At 35.7% G+C, this 22716-nt stretch overlaps 10 protein-coding genes across 10 annotated transcripts, besides 2 other annotated features; 5 read left to right on the top strand and 5 right to left on the bottom strand. All coding sequences in view use genetic code 12, as the record gives it.

Moving 5' to 3' along the window:
• Positions 1-325: part of a mobile genetic element that runs on past the window's edge.
• Positions 326-481: a mobile genetic element.
• Positions 482-1529: 1048 nt separating this feature from the next.
• CD36_71780 (core element of the mitochondrial protein conducting pore, putative) lies at positions 1530-2702 on the top strand (the record flags this gene model as incomplete). The annotated part of the gene is made up of 1 exon (XM_002421351.1): positions 1530-2702. The coding sequence occupies one exon, from the start codon at positions 1530-1532 to the stop codon at positions 2700-2702; it is 1173 nt and encodes a 390-aa protein (XP_002421396.1).
• Positions 2703-2986: 284 nt separating this feature from the next.
• CD36_71770 (peripheral membrane protein of peroxisomes, putative) lies at positions 2987-5056 on the bottom strand (the record flags this gene model as incomplete). The annotated part of the gene is made up of 1 exon (XM_002421350.1): positions 2987-5056. One exon carries the CDS (start codon positions 5054-5056, stop codon positions 2987-2989), a length of 2070 nt encoding a protein of 689 aa, XP_002421395.1.
• A 699-nt stretch (positions 5057-5755) lies between these two features.
• On the bottom strand, positions 5756-6610 carry CD36_71760 (rhomboid family [serine] protease, putative; the record flags this gene model as incomplete). The annotated part of the gene is made up of 1 exon (XM_002421349.1): positions 5756-6610. The coding sequence occupies one exon, from the start codon at positions 6608-6610 to the stop codon at positions 5756-5758; it is 855 nt and encodes a 284-aa protein (XP_002421394.1).
• Positions 6611-8371: 1761 nt separating this feature from the next.
• CD36_71750 (pheromone-regulated membrane protein, putative) lies at positions 8372-11689 on the top strand (the record flags this gene model as incomplete). The annotated part of the gene is made up of 1 exon (XM_002421348.1): positions 8372-11689. One exon carries the CDS (start codon positions 8372-8374, stop codon positions 11687-11689), a length of 3318 nt encoding a protein of 1105 aa, XP_002421393.1.
• Positions 11690-12028: 339 nt separating this feature from the next.
• On the top strand, positions 12029-12622 carry CD36_71740 (conserved hypothetical protein; the record flags this gene model as incomplete). The annotated part of the gene is made up of 1 exon (XM_002421347.1): positions 12029-12622. The coding sequence occupies one exon, from the start codon at positions 12029-12031 to the stop codon at positions 12620-12622; it is 594 nt and encodes a 197-aa protein (XP_002421392.1).
• A 489-nt stretch (positions 12623-13111) lies between these two features.
• Positions 13112-13846, bottom strand: CD36_71730 (E3 ubiquitin ligase complex SCF subunit, putative; the record flags this gene model as incomplete). The annotated part of the gene is made up of 1 exon (XM_002421346.1): positions 13112-13846. One exon carries the CDS (start codon positions 13844-13846, stop codon positions 13112-13114), a length of 735 nt encoding a protein of 244 aa, XP_002421391.1.
• Positions 13847-15555: 1709 nt separating this feature from the next.
• On the top strand, positions 15556-16470 carry CD36_71720 (DnaJ like protein, putative; the record flags this gene model as incomplete). The annotated part of the gene is made up of 1 exon (XM_002421345.1): positions 15556-16470. The coding sequence occupies one exon, from the start codon at positions 15556-15558 to the stop codon at positions 16468-16470; it is 915 nt and encodes a 304-aa protein (XP_002421390.1).
• A 224-nt stretch (positions 16471-16694) lies between these two features.
• On the bottom strand, positions 16695-18134 carry CD36_71710 (NADH-ubiquinone oxidoreductase subunit, mitochondrial precursor, putative; the record flags this gene model as incomplete). Its single annotated transcript, XM_002421344.1, has 1 exon — positions 16695-18134. One exon carries the CDS (start codon positions 18132-18134, stop codon positions 16695-16697), a length of 1440 nt encoding a protein of 479 aa, XP_002421389.1.
• A 1621-nt stretch (positions 18135-19755) lies between these two features.
• Positions 19756-20706, top strand: CD36_71700 (mitochondrial flavine adenine dinucleotide (FAD) carrier protein, putative; the record flags this gene model as incomplete). Its single annotated transcript, XM_002421343.1, has 1 exon — positions 19756-20706. One exon carries the CDS (start codon positions 19756-19758, stop codon positions 20704-20706), a length of 951 nt encoding a protein of 316 aa, XP_002421388.1.
• Positions 20707-20847: 141 nt separating this feature from the next.
• On the bottom strand, positions 20848-22455 carry CD36_71690 (lysine--tRNA ligase, putative; the record flags this gene model as incomplete). The annotated part of the gene is made up of 1 exon (XM_002421342.1): positions 20848-22455. One exon carries the CDS (start codon positions 22453-22455, stop codon positions 20848-20850), a length of 1608 nt encoding a protein of 535 aa, XP_002421387.1.
• Between the last annotated feature and the right edge of the window lie 261 nt (positions 22456-22716).

Here is a 22716-nt window from a genome sequence, read left to right as displayed (position 1 = left end):
ATTTGGTTTAAATGAAATTGGAAACAATATTTTCACATCTGCTTTATTTTTTCATTTCTTGAGAGATTGATGAAGCAAATAATGGAACGAAGATGATCATATTTACGATTAGATACTTTTTATAGAGGCTCAATTAATGCAATGGGGGTAGAGTTAACTTAACGGGGCTTAATAAGAGAAATTGGGGAACAAAGATTGAAATAGCTCATTGACGAGCAATAGAAAGTATTCGTGAGATAAGGGAAATGGTAGTCGATTAGACGTTGTTTCATTTACATTAATTAGATCAATGTTCACATAAGCCTAACTGTTCGACTGTATGACACACTTACAACCTTTTAATTGATTCAACACTTTCTCTACAATTCAGAATTCTCTTTGCGATTTACCAACAATTGTAATTACTCTTTCCAACTGATTCTCTGTCGTGGGGTAGTGCCAGATATAGTGTATTTATAAGACAGTTATCGACTAAGCAACAGTTATAAAGCATCGTAAGAAATCCTAATTTACAGCAATGACTTCAAAGCTAGTTGACAATTTGTAGAATCTAAGAAGCCTGCTTTTAAAATGTTGTAAAACTGAAGTTTCTGGGGAATCAATGAAAAATGAATTGTTGTACTTGACCTTTTAATAAACAAGCTATTTCCCACTTCAAAAGCTATTAGACATGGATGAAGATGAAAAATTTAGTGCAAACCCCAAGGACGTTTCAAAACAACCTAGTCTTAAACAAAACTGCCCACAAAATTATAAATATTTGACAGCTGGTATAACTAGATTAATATAAATCAACTGTTATAACAACTCACAGAATATCAAAAATAGCAGTCAGATATAGGCTGACAACTAATTGTAACATATCAATCAAACATTACTGCCCAAATATAAGTATCAAAAATTGTCGAGAGGCATGCAACTAATCCTGATGTGCAACAATAGAAGACTTTGTCTTGTACACTATTTTGGAAATAATCTCTAGTCTTTGACCTGAAGCAATTGCAATGAAAATTAAACATATTGTTTATATGTGATTGGATCTATGAATAATGCCAAAGTCTGATGACAACAACTAGCTATGTCATGGTTGTATGAACAATAAATAAAACAAAAAAATTAAACATTAGAAACAGCTATAAATTGACCTATCTTTTACTGTACGCTAATGGCTTGCTGAATAGGGAGCATGTACTCTTTAATGTGATGTAGTTGTATCTCTCATATCATAGGTCGTGTATATGTGAACATGATTTTGTTTTGAAAAAAAAATTTTCAACGAGTAAAGATTTGAATAATGCAGAAAATAAAATGTGTGTGTATGTATCAGAAATAAACAGAAGAAGAAGAAAAAAAAAATCTTTTTCATCGTTTTTTTGCCAGTAACAGTGAAGAAGTTCAACAATTAATTTTTTTTTTGGGCTTCTATTACAGGGTAAAGATCTGAATTGAATTCTTGTCAAAAAAAAAAAGAAAACACTTCCTTTTGCTTACAACTTATTTATTTTCAAGAAACGTTTCTGTAAAGTATAATGTCTCAACAGATTAATCCACCATTAGGCTCAGCCGACATAGCCAAGTTAAGCATCCCAACGTTACCACAAGTGACAACCGAACCACCAAAGCAAAATGGATTGTGGTCATCAAACCCAGTTTTCAGTTACATCAACGATGTTTATATCACTATAAACGAACACCGTAAGTCATTGGGGTTAACCAACCCAGGAACAATTGAAAACTTGAACAAAGAAGTTGCCCGTGATGTGTTTTTGGGTCAATATTTCTTCACAGGGTTGAGAGCTGATTTAAACAAAGCCTTTTCCATGATGCCAGCATTCCAAACATCCCACACTTTAAGTATTGGCTCCAATGTCTTACCAGCCTATGCCTTCAGTGCTTTATATGCCACCGATGATTATTTCTTGCAAGGTAATATTGACAATGATTTATCATTTTCTGGTAGAATCAATTACGGATGGGACAAATCAAACATTTCCAAAGTTACATTACAATTAGCTCATGGACAACCTTCGATGATCCAATTAGAACAAGATTATCAGGCCAATGATTGCTCTATCAATGTCAAAACTTTGAACCCCAACTTTTTGTCGGGCAATGAATTCAGTGGAGTCGTTGTTGGATCAATTTTACAATCGTTGTCATCCAAGTTGGCAGTTGGTTTGGAAACCATGTACTCCAAACAACCATTAGCACCACCAGACACAGCTGTTTCTTATGTTGCTCGTTATAATGCAGGTAATTGGATTGCCTCTGCTCAACTCCAGGCTCAAGGTGCTTTGATTGCTAGTTTCTGGAGAAAAGTCACTGATAAAGTTGAAGCTGGTTTAGAAACTCAAGTTGCTGCCACTATGAAACAAGTCGCTGATCCATTAATGGGTGTTGGTTTTGAACCAGTCATTGAAGGTCAAACTACTATTGGTGCCAAGTATGAATACAGAACTGCTGTTTTCAGAGGTCAATTGGATTCAAAGGGTAAGATCAGTGCATTTTTAGAAAAGAGAATCATGCCAACTGTTTCCATATTGTTTTCTGGAGAAATTGATCAATTCAAGAATACATCTCGTTTAGGTTTGGGTTTGCAATTTGAGGCTGCTGGTAATGAACAATTGATGTTGATACAACAAGGTTTAGTCGATGCTAATGGTAATCCTATCCCAGGTGCTCCAGCTCCAGGAGCTTTGTAAATAAAAAAAGAAAGAAAGAAAGAAAAATAGACCAAAACTTTCATTTTCATTTTCATTTTCATTTTCATTTTTGTTTATTTTTATAAACTTTGTATATATAAATAATATATTTTCTTTTCTTTGTACCAACCAAAAAAAGAAAAAAAAAAGAAAAAGAGGAAAGCATCTAGGGATTGTGAACTTCAAATACTGGTTAATCTCATCATCACTCTTTCAATATATCAGAAATACAGAATAACAACAACGCAACAGTTGATAGTGTGTTGGTAGAACCAACGCTTCATTTACCAACCAAATAACCTAGCTGCAAATCCACTGTTTCTCACTGCACTACCATTCGTGGGGTTTTTCAAAACTGGCTTATCAGGCTTGGAACTCAACATCCGATAAATCTCTTGCGAGTTCAACTTAACATCACTATTCAATTTAGGATTATTTTTTGCAGTTGATGCAAAATAAGCACTTTGTCTTCGCCTATTCATATCAGACTGGTAAATAGACAAAGTTCTTGCCGAGGGCAACCTGGACATCGACTTTGTTGACTTTGAATCTTCGTCCCGCCTGTCAATTTCATTATTTCTTAACGGAATATTCTTATATATTTGATATAGATCAGTTGTAGCACTGTTGATACTGTAGGTAGAACGAGATTTAGGGATCTTCCTGTAATTATTATTATTATATGAGTGGGTGTGGGTGTGGGTTTGGTTACTCAAATTGGGCTCCATCCAACCACTTTCATTAATATATAAATCGCTCTTTGAAGATCTCCGGCTCCTATTATGGCCATTATTACTTTGAGGAAATTGTTGAGCCCGGCTTTCGGCAGGATAATATTGTGCTATTCCATCATCATGGAAATTTCCTTGATTATTATAATGGCTTCGATTATAATGAGAGACTGGTAAGCGTTGATGATGCGCAGATACGATAGATGGCTGTCTTGATTGTGGACGCAGGCCAATGGTCATTGATTTGTGAATATTCTCTTCATACTCATCTAGCAAAGAATCCATCGACGATTCAGACTTCTCATCAATAGCAGGATACTTTTTTTCATAATTGTGGCCGTGATTGTGACTGTGACTGTGACTGTGACTGTGACTGTGATTCTGGTTTTGACGAAAGTTATAAGTCTGGTTCAGCGATAAAGGTTTTTTGGGTTTGGGTTGGTGTAGCGACAATTTTGAGTTTATATCTAGACATGCAATATTGGTGTTCAAAGATTGCACTGACTCTTTTTTATAAAGATGTGGTTGTGAGAGTGCGCCAGGGAATGCCTGAACATGATGTTGTTGATGTTGCTGAGACGTGACTCTAGCCTGTGGAGATAGATGGAAGGTAGTTTGAATGTGACTTGGAGATATAGGAGCAGAAGGAGGAGAATCAGGTATCTCATTAGAGATATAAATATTTCTCGGAGGGGATTCTAACTCCTTTGGTTTCGTGTTAATATTATCCGAAAACTCATATTGCAGAGAAGATTGCAAAGTATTCTTATTCTCTGATTCATGTAAACTTATAAATTGAACATTCCTTTGGAAGACGTTGATTAGATTATTGATGACATTCAATTCCTCACTGTTTATGAAAATTTTCCAGTATCGTTCTGGATTGACCAATGGTAGCAAGAATTGATTTGAATTTATTCGGAAAACCTTGATCTTGGGCAATAACGGATAAATGAAGTTATTACCACAGGATAAATAAGTCACATCGCCTTGATGTAGCTGGAAAATCTCAAATATCCCATGTGCTAGCAAGGAGCCATTAACATTGTTTTGGTTAACCAATTCCAAAATCTTCAGCGATTTGTATTTAAACAAGGTGACTTTTTCATCCAAATCTAAGGATATATTGTGATTACCATTGCCGTAATTGCTATTCACTTGATTGCTACCAGTAGCTTGCTGTGATTGGAACTGTTTATCATCATTTTCTTTTGATTTCAAGTTTTCCTTAATGTCGAATAGTTGATTAAAAGTGTTGTCATGATTTTGTTTGTATCGCATAATAGCCTCCTTTCGTGGCGATTTGTATACATTGGCTTCCTGAGCATGTTGTGGGGGTGGAGGTGGAGGTGGAGGGGTCACAGTTGTCATATTATGGCTTGTGTTATTGTCTTTGTCTATAATTTGTTGCTGTGCCTGGTGATCTGTAACATCGTCATCTGCCATTATTGAAGACTCGGGCGACTTTTGCAGTGATTCAGTAGGTTTGTTGAAATGCTGGCTCTTGTTTTTGTATCTTTGTTTATTACGCTTACTCTTTCGTTTGGAATTACTGGTAAATTTCTGTGATGTTGCGTTTGTATTGTCGTCCATGGAATTATCATGTGTTGTTGGATTAGCCATGGTAACAGAGGGAAAGCAAAAAAAAAAAAAAAAAATAAAATAAAATAAATAAAAAGAATGGGGAAATGTATGCTCTAATGCAATCTGATCGGTTGGGCGTTTTATTGATATTGTTGTAGTGGTGTCAATAGGGGTAGCAGTTGCAAAATTGGTATCGCATATGACATTTATCAATCAACAAGCTTGAGCTCCAACAGACTTCTATCGAAAAGGGTGTAAATGAAGAATGAAAATGATTTTGTTGATTAATTCCTCAGAAATCTTTTTCTTGTGTGTTTCCTTTCTTTAACCCTCATTTTCTTTGAAATGTCTTATTTTTGTTTTTGTCTCTCTCTCTCCTGCAAGCCTTCGCTTCCTCGCTTCCATCAAACCCCCAAACAGTTTTAACAATCTAGACACTACTACTATTCACAACCTACTAACTAGTGAAACCGTACCGAATGTCTTAATCAGAATGTCAACAATATACCCAATTGTCAAAGGCATTGATAGATAAATGGAGATTGTAATTACAAAATTCAGAAAGTGGAAGAACCAATAGCCAACAAAAAACATAGCATAAAAAATTTGGTCTAGCCAATTGGAAATGATAATTCAGTTCTTGAATGATTTTGCAATACAGCACTACTCATGCTGTCTGACATTGAGATTTTACACATTTTCATAAATTATTATAATTCTTTTCGTTTCATATATGATCTATACAGTTGATTCTCTTGTTCCTAATACTCTAGTTTCACCCACAAACGTACTTGAACCGTGGGATGGGGCATTAGCTGCACCGTGTTCAATGTCTTGATCGAAAAGTGGCTTATACCCAACACTTCCTCTTGTTACCAAACTATCTTCTTCCTTATAGAATGTAACGATCAATTGTAAAAAGTTGATCAACGAGCTCAATTTGTTTTCAATAGTGGTAATAACTTTAGATGGTGGGTACAATTTATCAATGTAACCGTAACTTAGCAAATAGCCCGTAGTAATCCCAAATAAATGGCCTGGTAATGAACTGGAAGGGAACACAATCATGAATACAATTGCCAAAATAAATGGCACGTATAATGTGTAGAGTTTGATTTCCAAACTATTACTTATATGAAAAGTGTGCACTATTGGCTTGAATTTAGATTCATGGTAGGCCATATAGCTCATCAACAGAAACGCTATACCTGATAAGCCAATAACCCCAGTGTTTGGATAAAAAATTAATCCTACAATACAGTATTGTAAGGCAGCAATTACCGTTAATAAATTCAAAGTTATCCCAGTGTGAATAGTACCATTTCTAGTTTCAAATACGGCCAAGGGAGTGGCTAAAGTGAAAATATTACAGATCCAATGAAAGAAGTTGACATGAAATAATGAGTAAAGGGAAATACTGTTTAAATTCAAATCCAATGGGGCTCGAGGATACAAAATCAAAGATTCAAAAGTGTATGATGTCAACGATTTGATAACAAACAACATAAAGGTAAATATAATTAGCCCAGTGGTCAATGCCGGTGGTCTCACGCTTGGATCATATTTAGGAGGAAATTCATCAAAATTGATCATTGCAAAAAAAAAAAGAAATCAGTGGTGTTGTTTAGTCTTTATGTGTCGTGTCTTCTATTTCAGTTTTTGATATTTCAGTGCTCTTCCAAACGCTTGTGCTAGTAAAAGTATTGTTTATCTTTGATGCTTGTTCTTGAGCACTCTTATTGATCTAGTTGTGTTGGTTTATTTAGTTTGGTTGTTGTGCTTTTGGTTTGTTTTGTTTTGTTTTGAAAATTTTTCCGTTCCCAAAAATGTCGTGTGGTCCATACCAAAGTTGTCTTGGTTTGATCGGCCTGAGGAGAGAACAATAGAGTAAAGATAAAGATATCAACTCCTATAAAATGCATTGATAAAAATGAAAACCAGATAGGAAGAATATATAGTTGGTGTATATCGGTGTCGCTGGCCGCTAGAAGGCAATATAGTGCAATTGATTTTAATTCCGTGTATAATTGAGAGCTCCACAAAGTTTACAGTGAAAACTAAAAAGGAGATTAGTTAAAGATAAACTACTTATATGAAAGGAGGTGTGAATGGATCTAATTAGATTGTACAATTACACAGAAATGGTAGCAACTATATATTGCATAAGAAAGTTGTATTGTTTTGCATGTTGCCACAGCGCATTCTAATGATTAGATCAGAGAACAACAATGCCAATACATATACACATATATAAGAATTGATAAACTTCTGATAGACTCCTGATGGCTTTCAGATACAACTAGGAAACAAGAAAAGATAAAATAATAATAAACCAATACAAGGCTTGCATGCGAAAAGAAGGGAAAGAATAACATTAGCAAAAGCACGAAACCAAACACTTGCACATTACATCACATCACATCACATATTGGCCGCCTTTAGAACAACAAACAAACAAACCAATCACCAAAAAAAGGAAAAAGAAACTGAGAATGCAAAATCATACGCGAAAGGGAACTGCGATGACTTTTTTGTGTACGATCATGTAACATCTTGATTTACGTAATATAGTCAAAGACGCTGACGTGTAACCATAAAATGGAATGGTTGATGTGTTGTGATGTGCAGTTTTGGCCCAATAAAGCCCTGACAACTTTACAAAAGAAAACCTGTCCCTGTAGAATGTGAACAACAAATGGTATAACGTCCGAATTGTATGTTTCTCGAGGTGAAAGTTTATCTTTTAAAATAAAATATATTACTACGTGTTATTGTAATTTGACAATGGTCCAGGGCTGCTTAGTAGGGGAATATAATGACAATTACGATAAGTTTCGTCACTTTTTCAGATTCTGAAACTGTTTTCAATAAGAATTGGAAAGATAATATTCTCTTTGGGTTTTTTCCTTTTTTTTTTTTGTGATGTCATTGGGAACCGCGGAATGGGAATTGTTGATTGTTGATTGTTGAGTCCCACTCACTTTGTGGCTTGTTTTACTAGTAGTGTGAATGACGCAAAATCCTCTTTTGTCATTTTTCTTTTCTTTTTTTTTTTGTTAGCACAATACTTCTATATATAAATACACATCAATGGTTACGTAGAAACCTCCTTTCGATGTATAAATATATATATTATTCACTCTAATTCTTGAAACCTAAGCTAGACAATTTGCTACTTATATTCTTTTGGAAACCTAATTCTTATTTGTCTTTCCATTATTTTTCACATATACACAATACCAGCTATAGCGTTTACTCCGTCACACCACGTACCGGAGATTACCTAGAATATACACATCCATCAATTTGCTAGGAAAACAAACGTTCACATATTTTTTGGAAAGATTTCAATAAATGTCGGATAATCGACCAACATATGATAGCTCTTCATCAGATGAAGAGCCTAGTAATCACTTTCATATTCAATTACCTCAGCGACAATTAAACTTACAAGAAATCAGAAAGCAAAACTATAAAAAGCATGAAAAACCCACCATTGCTAAACAAACTGCTAGTAACCTAGCAAAAGCAAAGAAGATAACAGCCGGCAGCAATCATAAATTTGGTAACAATAATGATAAACATTTGAGGAACTTGTCTGCTGCGACAAATAGAAGAAGTCTCATCTCACCCACATCCTCAACACATGTCAGTTCAGACGATGATGACGAGGATGACGATTCCCCTTTTCATGACGGCCAGTTTAACGATGACAAAAATTTAAATGTTTTTGATAACACAAAGAACAATTTATCTCATTTTCAGTTCAACGCAGATGGAATTAAACCCAAATCTTTACATGGCCAAGGTGACGACAGTAGTGACGATGATGGCAACGGTATTGACGACATCGAAGATGAAACACATAGTGACTTTGCTGTTTTGAATCAAAATCATCCTCCTCAACAATATTATGAAACAGATTCATCTGACGAGGACGAAGAAGAAGAGGAAGAAAATAACAAAGTGCCAAAAGCAGTGCACAAGACGTATTCAAATGCTTCATCGGGTCGTTCAAGTCGCATCTCAAGAAAAAAATCAATGAGTGAGACTACTGATACGCGAGCACCAATATCCCCAAGAATGCCTTCTATGGGAAGGAGATCTACAAGCTCGAATCGTTCCAGAGAAAGTACTGGTAGGAGAAGTACCACGTCTGGAGACACCAACATTTCTGGTTCTGGAGGAAGACTCAAGGGAATATTAAGAAAAATGTCATTAGTTGATTCTACTCCAGTCGATTCAATGAACCAAGACATCTCCCATAGCGATACATTTTTAGGTCGTGTTTTGAATTTTGGGACTAATCAAGGGTTGAGCGGTGGTGGTTTAGCACCGGGCGCTTCCAGAGTGATTAAAGAAGAAGATGAAAGAGGGTGGAACCTTGATGAAGAAAGAAGAGTAGGTTTTGCTGCTCATGAGAATGACCGTGATGCCTTCGAAATGCAACCCTTAAATTTCGAAGATTTAAGTGAAGAGGCAAAACAATTGATTCAGCAACATGTCCCTGGTGCTGGGACCAATAGCTTAAGTCACTCTCAGCAATCGAGTGCTGCCCCTAGCACTGAAATCTCTCCTAGTCAAAGTCCAAGTCAACATTTACTCAATGAAAAGATAAACAATAATAAAAACAACAAACAATCCACAGCGGCAGAATCATCATCTTTATCTTCCTCTCCAGGGGTGGATGAGGAGCTAGCACAAAGACGTGCATCAGAAGAACGCAAAAAAGCTGAAAACCCATTTTACACACCTAATCCGGATTTATTTTTACGCGGAGCAAATCCCAACAATCAAGAGCTCCACCAAGCACCCAATGACTTTCTTCATGATATGGATGGTGACTACATTGCGCCACCCAAACAAGTTCAAGCTGGGGTTTTGTCATCGTTGTTAAGATTATATCAAAATCCACAGGAACAAAAATCTGCCAGCTCCTTGAGCAGAGTAAGCACTGGTACAACTGGCACAGCATCAATTGATGATAGTTATGATTCAGACGATTATAAAGACTTCAAGAGCTCCCTGAATGTTGACTTGCAACACAAATTAAAGCTGGGGATTAAAGGAGGCTCCAAAGCAATGTTTAATAAGGCAGCTCAAAAACTCAAACATCATTCGCATACTCGTACCAACACTGTTGAAACTCAAGGCTCGTCAAACCTGGAGGAGTTTTCCAACGATAAATTTGAGTTATCTAATGGTAATGACGATGAGAATGTAATGAACACCAATTTACCATCATTCCAAAATGCTCGTCCAAAAATGCCCAAGAGAAAGACAACAGAACCAGTACAAAAGTTGAAAAAATTGAGACATAAGCAACGTGCCGAAAGATTGAGAATCACGGTTCACATTGCTGATATATTGCAACGTCAGCGGTTTATTATGAATATGTGTCGAGCCTTGATGTTGTTTGGGGCACCAACCCATCGTTTGGAAGAATATATGGTTATGACGTCAAGGGTCTTGGAGATTGATGGGCAATTTATCTATTTTCCTGGATGTATGTTAATTTCATTTGGTGATGCTGCCACAAGAACCTCTGAAGTCCATTTAGTTAGGTGTGCCCAAGGAATCAATCTATCTAAATTGGCCGATACTCATAAGATTTATAAATCGGTGATTCATGATTTAATTGGGGTTGAAGATGCTTCCAAAAAGCTAGATGACTTATTGAAAAGCAAAAGTCGATACCCACCTTGGTTGTGTGTTTTCTTCTATGGGTTGGGCTCATTGGCTGTGACGCCATTTGCTTTTGAAGGCGGATGGCTAGATTTACCTATATCATTCGGTGTTGGGTTGTGTGTTGGGTATTTGCAGTTTTATGTCTCATCCATATCCAATTTGTATTCGTCAGTGTTTGAAGTATCAGCAGCCATTGTGGTGGCTTTCATTGCTCGAGGAATTGGGTCAATTAAAGGTGGAAAGTTATTTTGTTTCCTGGCCATTGCTCAAGGTTCATTGGCGATTATCTTGCCGGGGTATATTATTTTGTGTGGTTCGCTAGAATTGCAGTCAAGAAATTTGGTGGCAGGTGCCGTTCGAATGTTTTATGCGATTATTTATTCGTTATTTTTAGGGTTTGGTATTACTTTGGGAGCTGCATTGTATGGATGGATTGATCACAATGCTACTTCGGCCAATTCTTGTCCAGTGGGTCACGGTATTAGGGACGAGTGGAGAATTTTGTTTGTACCGATGTTTGCCTTATGTTTAGGGTTAATTAATCAGGCTCGGTGGAATCAAGTGCCAATTATGATTGTTATTGCTGGTATCGGTTACATTGGGTCATACTATGCCGGGAAGCATTTTGCTACGGTGACTGAATTCACTGCATGTATTGGTGCATTTATTGTTGGAGTTTTGGGAAACTTGTATTCCAGAATCTGGAAAGGGATGGCAGTGTCAGCGATGTTGCCGGCAATTTTTGTTCAAGTGCCTTCCGGTATTGCTTCCAAGAGTTCATTGATATCTGGATTGAACACTGCTGATCAAATCACGAACAAAAGTAGTAGTAACGGTGGTGGAACAGTAACAACAGATGCCAGTTCATTGAGTTTTGGTGCAACAATGGTGGAAGTGTCCATTGGTATCAGTGTGGGATTATTTGCAGCAGCGTTAATTATTTATCCATTTGGAAAGAAAAGGACAGGGTTATTTGCCTTATAGATTGTGTATCATGGACATATACACGGATATAGATACACATATATATAGATTATATATTTTTATTTATACAATAATAATAAGAGCTAGTAAGATGATACCGCATCTTCCTCTAGTGCCCTGAGAGAAACAGGCTTGTTTTTTTTGACAACTGTGTGAATGAGAAAAAAAAAAAAAAATCGGAACAAATTGAGTTTTTAGATAGTTCCATTCAAGAAACAGAAGAGAGTCCACACATATAATCTTAACCAAACATACAATTAGGGATAGCGTACTCTAATCAAACTCAATACAAAGAGAAGAAAAGAAAAAAAGAAAGACTTAAGATCAGAGGATAATAAAATGTTACAGCAAAAACAAATTTCGAAGATTTTACAACAGGGATTAACCCCAATAACACTCAACTCCAAGTCCAACTCCCAATCCACAACATCAATACCAACATCTACCCACTCAATCAAGTCGATTTCATTATTATCCAAACAAGGTATTCCATTAATAACTGTTAGTTCGACCTTGGGCTCGTCGGGTGCAGATTCTGGTTCTAGTATTAGTGATCAAGACTACAAAATATATTCGATAATTGCATACAATTCATTAAACAAGCCTAAAGAAAGTGACAATGGCAATGATAAGAAGAATGAAACTTGGAGTATAATACAATTTGAGCCGGGATTAAAATGCATGATTGAACGATGTCTTGATATGTATTTAGCGGTATACTATGATGGTCGAGTTGACAACAGGGATGGAAAAACAAAAAGTGACAGTAATAATAATAACGATTCTGAAGAGGCTGTCAACGGGGGTGCAGAAGATGTCAAGGTAAATGGGACTAGACAACTGGAAGTTGAAATAGATGCATTTGTGAAATTGAAAATGGACGGGTTGGTACTGAGTTTACATGATGGATTACTTGGATATAACAATGAATAAATAGTCTTTTGTAGAACAAGAAAACAAGAGTGTGTATATATACGTAAACATTTATCAAGAATATATGCAAATTTTGGGATATATAAAACTAAGACAACCCAGATTCGACAACAAGATAAAAAGATGCTACTACTGGAACTACTAAACCATTAAAATTAACATACCTGTAAAAAAAAAAAAAAATAGTAGTATTAAAGCAAAAAGTACATCAACCAATAAAAAATTAAGACAATAATATTATATGACCAAGAAAGAAATAAATCGTAACAGAAGGAAAACTATAAGAACAAAAAGGTAGAATGGAATCAGTAAAGTTAAAAAAAAAAAATGGAGGAGGAGGAAACAAAGGATGCCAAACAATTCATACAAAGAGATAACTGTATGATTTGAATCACGTCTACGAACAAAAGCTGGTAAGGCATCCCTTTGTGTTGTTAGTGGGTGGTGATATGTTGCTAATGATATGCATACTAATGGATATTAGTTGTATTATTTCCCACCCATATCTTCATCCTCGTCATCCTCTTCTTCTTCGTCATCATCTTCAAACTGATCGTCCATATTTTCATCCATCAAACTTTCTTCATCAAAGCTTTCTTCTTCTTCGCTCTCATACCAAAAATCTTCGTCCACTGGTTCCTCGACCACCTCTTTGTTTTTCAAGTTGTGGTAGTTTGAATAAGCGTTGTCAGAAGTTTCAGGCATAATGAAATCCTCTGGAATATCTTTTTTGGACCGTTCAACTTCTTGTAATACTTTCTTTTTGTATTCGTTGTAGTTCTTTCTAAATTCAACAGAAGCGTCAATATTGGCAGGTGAGTTGCCGTTGGGGTCATCCAACAAGGAAATAATGGAAATCAAAACACTTTCGACTGTTTGTGCCGGCGACCAGGTTTCGCTTTCTGGTTCGTCGCTGGTAGGATCGCCGCCTTGGTGTAATATAGAAATACACAATCTACCATCACGATAAACATTTGGATGATATAATGCAGGGGTGAATCGGAAACTTGGTGGCGAAAAGGGAAAGTCTTGAGGAAATCTCATCTGGCCCTTGAAATAACCACCATGATATAATGACTCAGGGTTTAATACCATGACACCAATATTCCATAAAAAAATGTTGTCATCGTCCAACTCAATGTGAAATGAGGGAATTCCTTTTTTTGGATCAGTCAAGTCCTTATATTGTCGCTGTAAGATAGCTGCTGCTGATTTAGATGACATGGTAAATGATTTATCTACTCTGATGTGGGAGGTGATGCTAAATGCTTATGTTGATAGAAGTTGTTGTGTTGTTGAGAATGATAATGAAATGTATTTGTAATTGTTTTTGTCTCTGTGTGTAATCTATATAAATTTTTTTTTTCTCTCTCCCTCTCAGTTGGTGGTTTCTTGTTTTGATTTCTTTTTTTTTTTGTTTGATTTCTTTTGTTTGACTTATTATGTTGTTATTGGAAAACAATAAAATATGCTAATAATAGTAGTAGTATAGGAGAGTGGTGGTGATAAATGAAACAAGAAAGAGAAAGTAAGAAAGAAAGATTTATTAGAAATTAGACTAAAGTTGGGAAACAAGAAGAAAAGTAAGAGTTGAAAATGTAAAAAAAAAAAAAAAAGAGCCAAAAGAATTCTCTTTGGGAAGTATATTAAACTTGGCAGGAGAGGAAGGAAAAAAAAGTGTGGTGGTGATGAAATTAACTACTGTGATGGGTGCGAGTAGTTGGGTGGAATGAGTGGCAGGTTATTCGGTAGTAGTGGGCGATAGCACTCAGTCCAGTAGTGTTCGCCTATAATAAAAGTTGAAAGCAAAAAAGAGAAACGAAATTGCTTTATACGTGTAATTGTGACCAAGAAGTAGTACATAAAACAAAGAAATCCACAAGACAGAGGAAACTGGCAAACACCAAAACTGGGAAAAAGCGAAACCCTAAAAAAAAAAAAAGAAATTTATCCAGATAACAGGCGCTCACACATTTCCTGTAAAAAGAAATTCTATGACACACCGCATACTCTGGCAACTAATTACAACCACCACCATGGTATCCACAAACATCGATTATCAACAACAGTCAAAATTAGACTTAGAAGCTTTTTAAAAGTGATCAAATTATGGTTGCAGTAATCAAAGTTTTAACAGCATTTTTCTCTCACGGCCGAAACTCTATTTCTATATACAACGGATCTTTGTTTTACAAGGGCCAATGCTCTTCTCATCCAAGTAACCAAGACAGATCTGAATAAAATTACCAGCCATGATTCATTTGTGTATCTACCGTCCCATTCTCTCGTCAAAGTTATAAAGTTGTTTTGTTTTTGGCACGAATGTGTGTCTTTAATATGTTGTCAAATCAAAGATAACGTGACAACCTAATTCTTGATACCAACTCCATTCTTTTGTTTTCCATTTACAGAAGTTTGTGGGTTCTTTTTGCTATGATCAGATACCTGTAAATAAATCCAACAAATTCAATACTGTTTTCGATTTCTTGTCTTTATGAGCTCCATGTAGTTATTTGTTTTCCTGGCCAATCTTATCCATGGTTGTTCAATAGTTCGTCTTGTAGGACTTCTACAATCTGCATGATAAAAACACTATTCTTCCCACAATACAATATCGACTGGAATTTCTTTAATATATTCGGTTTGAGTCGTTGCTGGTGTAACATTTGCTAGCTGGATGTAGGTAGTAGTCATATTTTATTCTTTCTAGTAAACATATTTCCTAAACCTTGGTGTAGATGTTGCTGAAGCAGTTTATTTTGTGGATGTTCGATATCGGTAATTGGTACAAATTAATTATGGTGGGGTTTGTTTTTCTTTTTTTTTTGTTCAATCCCCACCAATTCGAAAGTTTTGGCTCAAAATCTTCACAAAAAAAAAATAAAAAAAAAAATAGGATCATTTACTAATAAATCAAAACTAGTTATCTTTCAATGAATCATCTTAAATATTCATCATTTTCTATATTCACCACAAAACACTCCGTGATAAACACTATAAGGTTCTTATCGACTCAAGCCAGCAACAATCTTACCCATTATCAGATATTAGAAATTCCCGCAACAGCATCGATCAAAGAAATCAAACTTCAATTTAAGAAACTACTGAAAAAATACCACCCAGACTTGAACCAACATTTATCAGACGACGAGAAGGATGCCATAAAAGAGAAATATATGCAGATGATTAGTTCTTACGAAGTATTGAAGGACCTGAAACGGAAAAAAGCGTATGACCAATCAATCAATTTGAATCATAAACGTGAATGGAACAACAAGTATTATGGCGAAGCTAAATATCATTCAAAAACCAATAAATCACATTATTATACGTCTCTGGGTCTAAATACTAAACGACATAAAGTTAGGTTCCATAATGGATATACTCCTGATAATACCAACTCCAATGCTAAATTTACTGGAGAACATGTAAACTATGGTGACCGATATGACGTGCCTCATTTTGATTACGAAGAGCATCTAAATCGAAATTTGAAATTTGAGCAACGGTTAATTGATAAATACTTGGACCAAAGTACTCAAACCAAAATATTAAATCAAATTACTCGGTCTAATCATGATAACATCCTGCAAGAATTAAAAACCAAACATTTACTACGTCATGTCAACATGATCAGAAATACCAATCCTTCTTTCTCGGGATCAAATTCCTCACCAAAGTATGGAGAATCAACTACTTTCAATGGATCATCTGCATCAACGGCATTTCATCAAAATATGTACCAAAAACCTCGCTCTACGGATGAGGATTCCTCAATGTTTAAAGCATTTGCAATACTTGGAGGTGCAGGTAGTTCGCTATATTTACTTTATCAAGTGGTGTTCTAATTACCCATGCATAAGAAAAGGAAGACAACAACAATGAGTAGAAAATTAATACGAATTACTGAATAATTGGTAATATACATTTCAGAGAAGAATACTTCTCCTTAATACACAAAATATATTTTGTAAATATGCAACCTTCTATACACTTGATTGTGGATTTCTCTGTATTGTTTTGAACGTCTTCATTTATATATTGATAGAGCTTTTCTGTATCGTCTTTTTGTTTAACGATCAACTTCACCAAACACTAAATCCATAGTACCGATAATTGCCACAGCGTCAGCTAACAAATTACCTCTGGCAATGTGATCAAAAGCCCCTAAATGTGCAAAACCTGGGGCTCTAATTTTACATCTATATGGTCTTTCACTACCATCAGAAACAACATATACTCCCATTTCACCTTTTGGTGCTTCAATAGCAGTATAAGTTTCCCCTTGAGGAACAGCATACCCTTTTGTGAATAATAAGAAATGGTGTATCAAAGCTTCCATATCCTCTTTCATTAATGATCTTGGTGGAGGAGAGATCTTGTAATCCTCGACTTTGACAGGTCCTTCAGGAATATCATTGATACATTGGAATATAATTCTTAATGATTGTCTGAATTCAGCCATTCTGATCAAATAACGATCGTAGCAATCACCATTAATACCAACAGCAATATCGAAATCGACTAAATCGTATGCATCGTATGGTTGAGATTTACGAATATCAAATGGGATACCAGAACCTCTCAACATGACACCACTCAATGAATAGTTCAAAGCATCTTCAGCAGAAACAACACCTACGCCAATGGTACGGTCTTTCCAGATACGGTTATCAGTACACAATTCTTCAACTTCATCAATTCTATCACCAAATTGGGTGGCCCACATATAAATGTCATCCAATAATCCAGCAGGCAAGTCTTGAGAAACCCCACCGGGTCTGAAGTATGCTGTATGTAATCTAGCACCAGAAACACGTTCATAAAATTCCATCAATTTTTCACGCTCTTCGAAACCCCACAAGAATGGAGTCAAACCACCGACATCCATAATATGGGTCAAGACCGACATACAATGGTTTAAAACTCTAGTGATCTCTCCAAACAAGGTACGGATGTATTTGGCCCTTAATGGAACTTCAACATTTAACAATTTTTCCACGGCTAATGCAAACACCAATTCGTTTGTCATCATAGAAACATAATCCAAACGATCGAAATATGGCAATGCTTGCATATAAGTTTTAGACTCGATTAATTTTTCAGTTCCTCTATGTAATAATCCGACATGAGGATCAGAACGAACAATCTCTTCCCCGTGTAATTCCAAAATTAAACGCAACACACCGTGAGCAGCTGGATGTTGTGGACCAAAATTTATAGTGAAATGACGAATTTTGGTATTTTGCTTTTCCAATCTATCTGGATCATCATTTTTATCCCAAGTAATATTTACATCGTCTAACACTTCAGTAAATGTAGTAGGACCAAACCCTGGTGCTGGGGTCGAATACTTTTGTGGATGTCTCCCCAATGGAGTTACCAATGGTCTATTTTCAGGACCGGACGAGGTTGCTGCTGCTGCGTAACCTCTGACAGATTGCTTGCTAATTTGAGATGACAAAGACTGGTATAACCTGTGTCTAGATATTCTACTGGCAGATCTTAACATTGTTTGCTTTAGAACCAATAGGAGTGTTAATATATATATATATGAATATGTGAATTAGAATAATAAATAGGAAATGTTGTGGAAACAAGTAAATGAAGGAGGAGAAAGGAGGTGAATTGGGACACAAGTGTTGTGGGTCAACTGGTTGGTTATACTGAACGGTTTAATATTCTTTTACTATGTCAACTAACGAAATTTTTTTTTTTTTTTCTCTTTCTGCTCTCTTGTTAAAGCATTAGTAGTAATAGAAAAATAAATTTGTTTTATTGGCTGCTGTTGCTGTTGCTGCTGGTGTTGTTTTTCCTACCATATTTATTTTTTTTGTCCTCTCTCTCACACTTTTTTACACGACTTTTTACACTGTTTGGTAGCGTATACCTCCTGGAATCGAAAAGGATTTACTTCACTATTTATTTACAGACTCGTTTGCAAAGGAAAGGGTCACGTTTATTTAGAAGGTTGATAAAGAAGTAGGTCTCCTCTTCTGTTTTCTTTCAAACCCAATGCACAAACAAGTCAAACAAGAAAAGTGACACACTTGAATATGAGACAACTCACTCAGTGGTAGAAAAACTCTACAAAAAACCTAAACAACTATTCCCACATTGCTAAGTATATTTTAGAATATGATAAAAGTTAGGCAGATTATGATATTCATATATATATATATATGGAAAAGATTGAAAAGGCATGCCAAACATATTGACAAATTACATCTCTCTCTAGTTTTGGTCGTGTTCATATTACCAAAAAATTGGATTGAATATATGTGCGCACTCAATTTAAAAATTTTTCGTTCTTTTGGCCAATTTTACAGAATTTGCAAATTAGATTGTTCAACCCAATAGTTTTATTACATAACCAAATCATATCACATAAGCAAAAATGGCAGGTGAATCATCAGTATCAAAATTCCAACTTACTTTATCCGATGAATCCAAAGAAAGAATAATCAAGTTGTTGGATTATTCTAAAACTGTTGCTCATTATGGGTTTATTCCATTTGTTTTATACTTGGGTTGGTCTGCTACTCCAAATAAACCATCTATCTTAAACTTGTTATCTCCATTTCCATCTGCTTAAGTAGGGAAACTGAAGTTTTTACTACAGAGACAACCGTTGTATTAGCTAGAAGAAAAACAAAATAACTGAAACAAAACAAGGTAAAATCAATTACGTTTTTAGAATATGCAAGGAGATATAAGGGTAGAGAATTTCATGGATGGCAGTTTATAAAACCAATTCCTGATGCAAGTTGCATATATGTATATAGAGTTCAGAGATGATTGTGTGTATATTATTTTATTTAACGATTTTTCTTTCGATTATCACCCATTAAAGTTAGTTGATCAAACGGCGCTTGCACTGAATTTAACCAGAAGTCTATTACAAACTGAGCATTGCCTTACCGTCTTGTTACTCTTCTTTTTCTTTTTCGGTTTAGACCAAATTAATGCAACTCTTGATGTACATTGTATGATTTGCAAATCCAGCAAGTGCAATGGAAAATTGAAATTTTTCAAATCCGTGGTCAAACTCATCGTATACACAAACAATTCTTTAAACCCCAAATTTGAATTCCCCCACCCCCATAAATATATACTTATAAAGATTCAGCTATATGGGGTTGAATACAACTAGGCAGCAGTTTTGTGCTCCCCGTTTTTCTCCACGTGAAATTGAAGTCATATCAGGTTTGCTCGCTGGATTCTCAACAACAATAGTCACCCATCCCTTAGATGTTATCAAGATCAGACTCCAGTTATCTCGAGATACACCTAAAACTTCGCATCCCTTAGAATCGGTAATATCTGTGATTAACAGGATAAACCAAGATGCAAAAGTAACATACAAATCGAATCACAAGCCCAAGGCATTCAATTATTTGATCCAGTACTATCGAGGTATCACTCCAAACTTAATTGGGAACATTTCTGCTTGGGGAATTTATTTTGCCTTGTATGCCGAATTTAAAAGCAAAGTCGACACCAGTAACACTACATTGAATTATTTCACTTCATCGGTATTAGCGGGGTTATCGACTTCCATTATAACGAATCCATTATGGGTGTTGAAAACACGAATATTAGGAAGCTCAAGAAATGAATCCAATGCTTATAGATCAGTTACAGATGGTGTAAAACAAATGCTAGCGAAAGAAGGAATCACTAGTTTTTGGAAAGGTACCATTCCCAGTCTTTTTCTGGTTGTACAAGCAAGTTTACAAATAACCATATATGACCATATCAAAGTGTATTTACTGAGTGGTAATCATAGGTCAGACAGTATTGGCACAACATCACATTTGACAACTTGGCAGTATTTGTACTCTTCGGCGTCGTCGAAAATCATTAGTATGTTGATTCTATATCCCACCCAGGTCGTTAGATCAAGACTACAGTATTCCCAAGACTCTTCATTAGATATTATTTCCGTAATTAAAGAGTTGTATTATAAAGAAGGTGGACTAAAAGGGTTTTACAAAGGAATAGGCGCAAATATTCTAAGAGTTCTACCTGCAACGTGTGTTACTTTTGTCGCCTACGAGAATGTCAAAAGATATCTTCTGTAAAACTGGGATCTCAGACAGCTTTCATATTTGTTGCAAATTATTTATTTAATTATATAGACATTTTTTATAGAAAGATACACAGCCCAACTGGCTCTCAACTATTTACAAGTTTGTTAACGTGTTTGTTTTGTATTTATGCCATCAATTCTTCAAAACAGACAGCAAGGTCCCAAATGTTAGAACGTCTTCAATTCTATTTGCTCCTGCAATTAACATTGCAAGTCTATCAATGCCACATCCCCAACCACCTGTGGGAGGCAATCCGTATTCCATTGCTCGAACATAATTATGATCTGGAATCAACATTTCTTGGTCATTATAAGCAGTCTTCATTTGTTGCTGCAACTTGAATTTTTCCAATTGTTTACATGGATCATTTTCTTCTTCATATGCGTTGGCCATCTCTCTGGCATTAATAAATAATTCGAACCTCGATGAAATTCTATTACCTGCAGCATCTGTGGTTGATTTTGCCAATGGCGACATAATCTCTGGTTGGTTATATATAAAGACTGGGGTATTTGGATGCTCCGAACAAATTGATTCTAAATATCTTTCTGACAAATTATTCAACAATTTAACCGGATTGGGATTCGGTGGTATGGTCAAGTTCATTTTCTTGTAATAATTAACCAATCCATCCAATGTCAAATCAGTTATGGGGATTCCAGTCTTTTGTTCGATCGTAGGAAGAAACTCATATTTTGGGAAATTACCAACAGGGAATTTGTTTGTAACCCCCAATTTGGCAAAAACATAACCAAACATATCTTCTGTCATTTTCATCAATTCATCCAAACTGGTGTAAGCTTGATAAAATTCACAAGTTGAAAACTCAGGATTGTGAGTCATATCAATGCCTTCATTCCTAAAGTTACTGCCTATTTCAAATACCCTGTCAAACCCACCAATCACTAATTTCTTTAACCATAATTCCGGTGCAACACGCAAATGAACGGGATCCCCCTTGAATTTTGTCACAAATGGAGTTGCATTAGCGCCAGTGCCTTGACCACTCAATATCGGTGTCTGCACTTCCAAAAAATCTCTATCAAGTAAAAAATTTCGAATTGCTTGAATGACTTTCGACTTGACAATTATTGCATTTTTGGAATCTGGGTTCACCAAATAATTTAACACTCTATTATTATTAATCAAGCCACGATCCTCTAATCTATTTGGTACCTTCAGTAAAACGGGTGTCAACATTTCAATGGGTTTATTCAATTTCAAAGTCAATTCCCCAGTTTTGGTTCTCGAAGCGTAACCCCTAACAGCAATATAATCGCCAATTTTGAAAAAACTGTGACACTCATTAAAAGCAGCGGGATCCATCCCCATTAATTTATTAGTTGCCATAATCTGTACTGAACAATTGTCCTGGATTATATCAATAAAATACATAGCTTTGCCTGATTTTCTCATGCTAGTTATCTTCCCTTCAAGCAAATAATTCTCAAACAGTCGGTTATTATCCACATCCAGAAATTTGACAACATCTTTAAAGTCTTTACAAAATTCCTTGACTCTTAGTTTTTCACTAGCTGATAGTCTTTGACGAACGGTTGAAATCAGAGGATAATACTTGGAATCGATGTGATTTTTTCCGCTTTCAGTAATGATAACTTTTCTATTCTCATGTGTTAAATTGTCAGCATCTGACGAGGTCAGAAAGTGTAAAACCCAAGAAGGTCTAATATACTTTCCAACTCTCGGTATCACTCTGGGTACTAGTCGGTGTAGTAGCATGCAAAACAGGTGTGGCTTGTTTAAGCAAGATAGATTGAAAAAAGTTGGAAAGAAAAACAAACGAGAAAAGAAATCGAAGAGATCGGCAAAACTCAATCTGGAATTTGCCAGGTTATGGGGTTAAAGAGTAAACCACCCACGTCTATCGTTTTAGACCGAAGAGCTAAGACTGTGCTATTGGACATGACTATCAACTATTGGAAACCCATTATTCACTTGAATCTACTGAACTTTGACTTTAAATGAAGAAGAGGTCTACTA

This window comes from Candida dubliniensis, chromosome 7 (genome assembly GCF_000026945.1).
Source record: "Candida dubliniensis CD36 chromosome 7, complete sequence".
NCBI lineage: Eukaryota > Fungi > Ascomycota > Pichiomycetes > Serinales > Debaryomycetaceae > Candida > Candida dubliniensis.
This window is presented reverse-complemented; position numbering and strand designations above follow the sequence as displayed.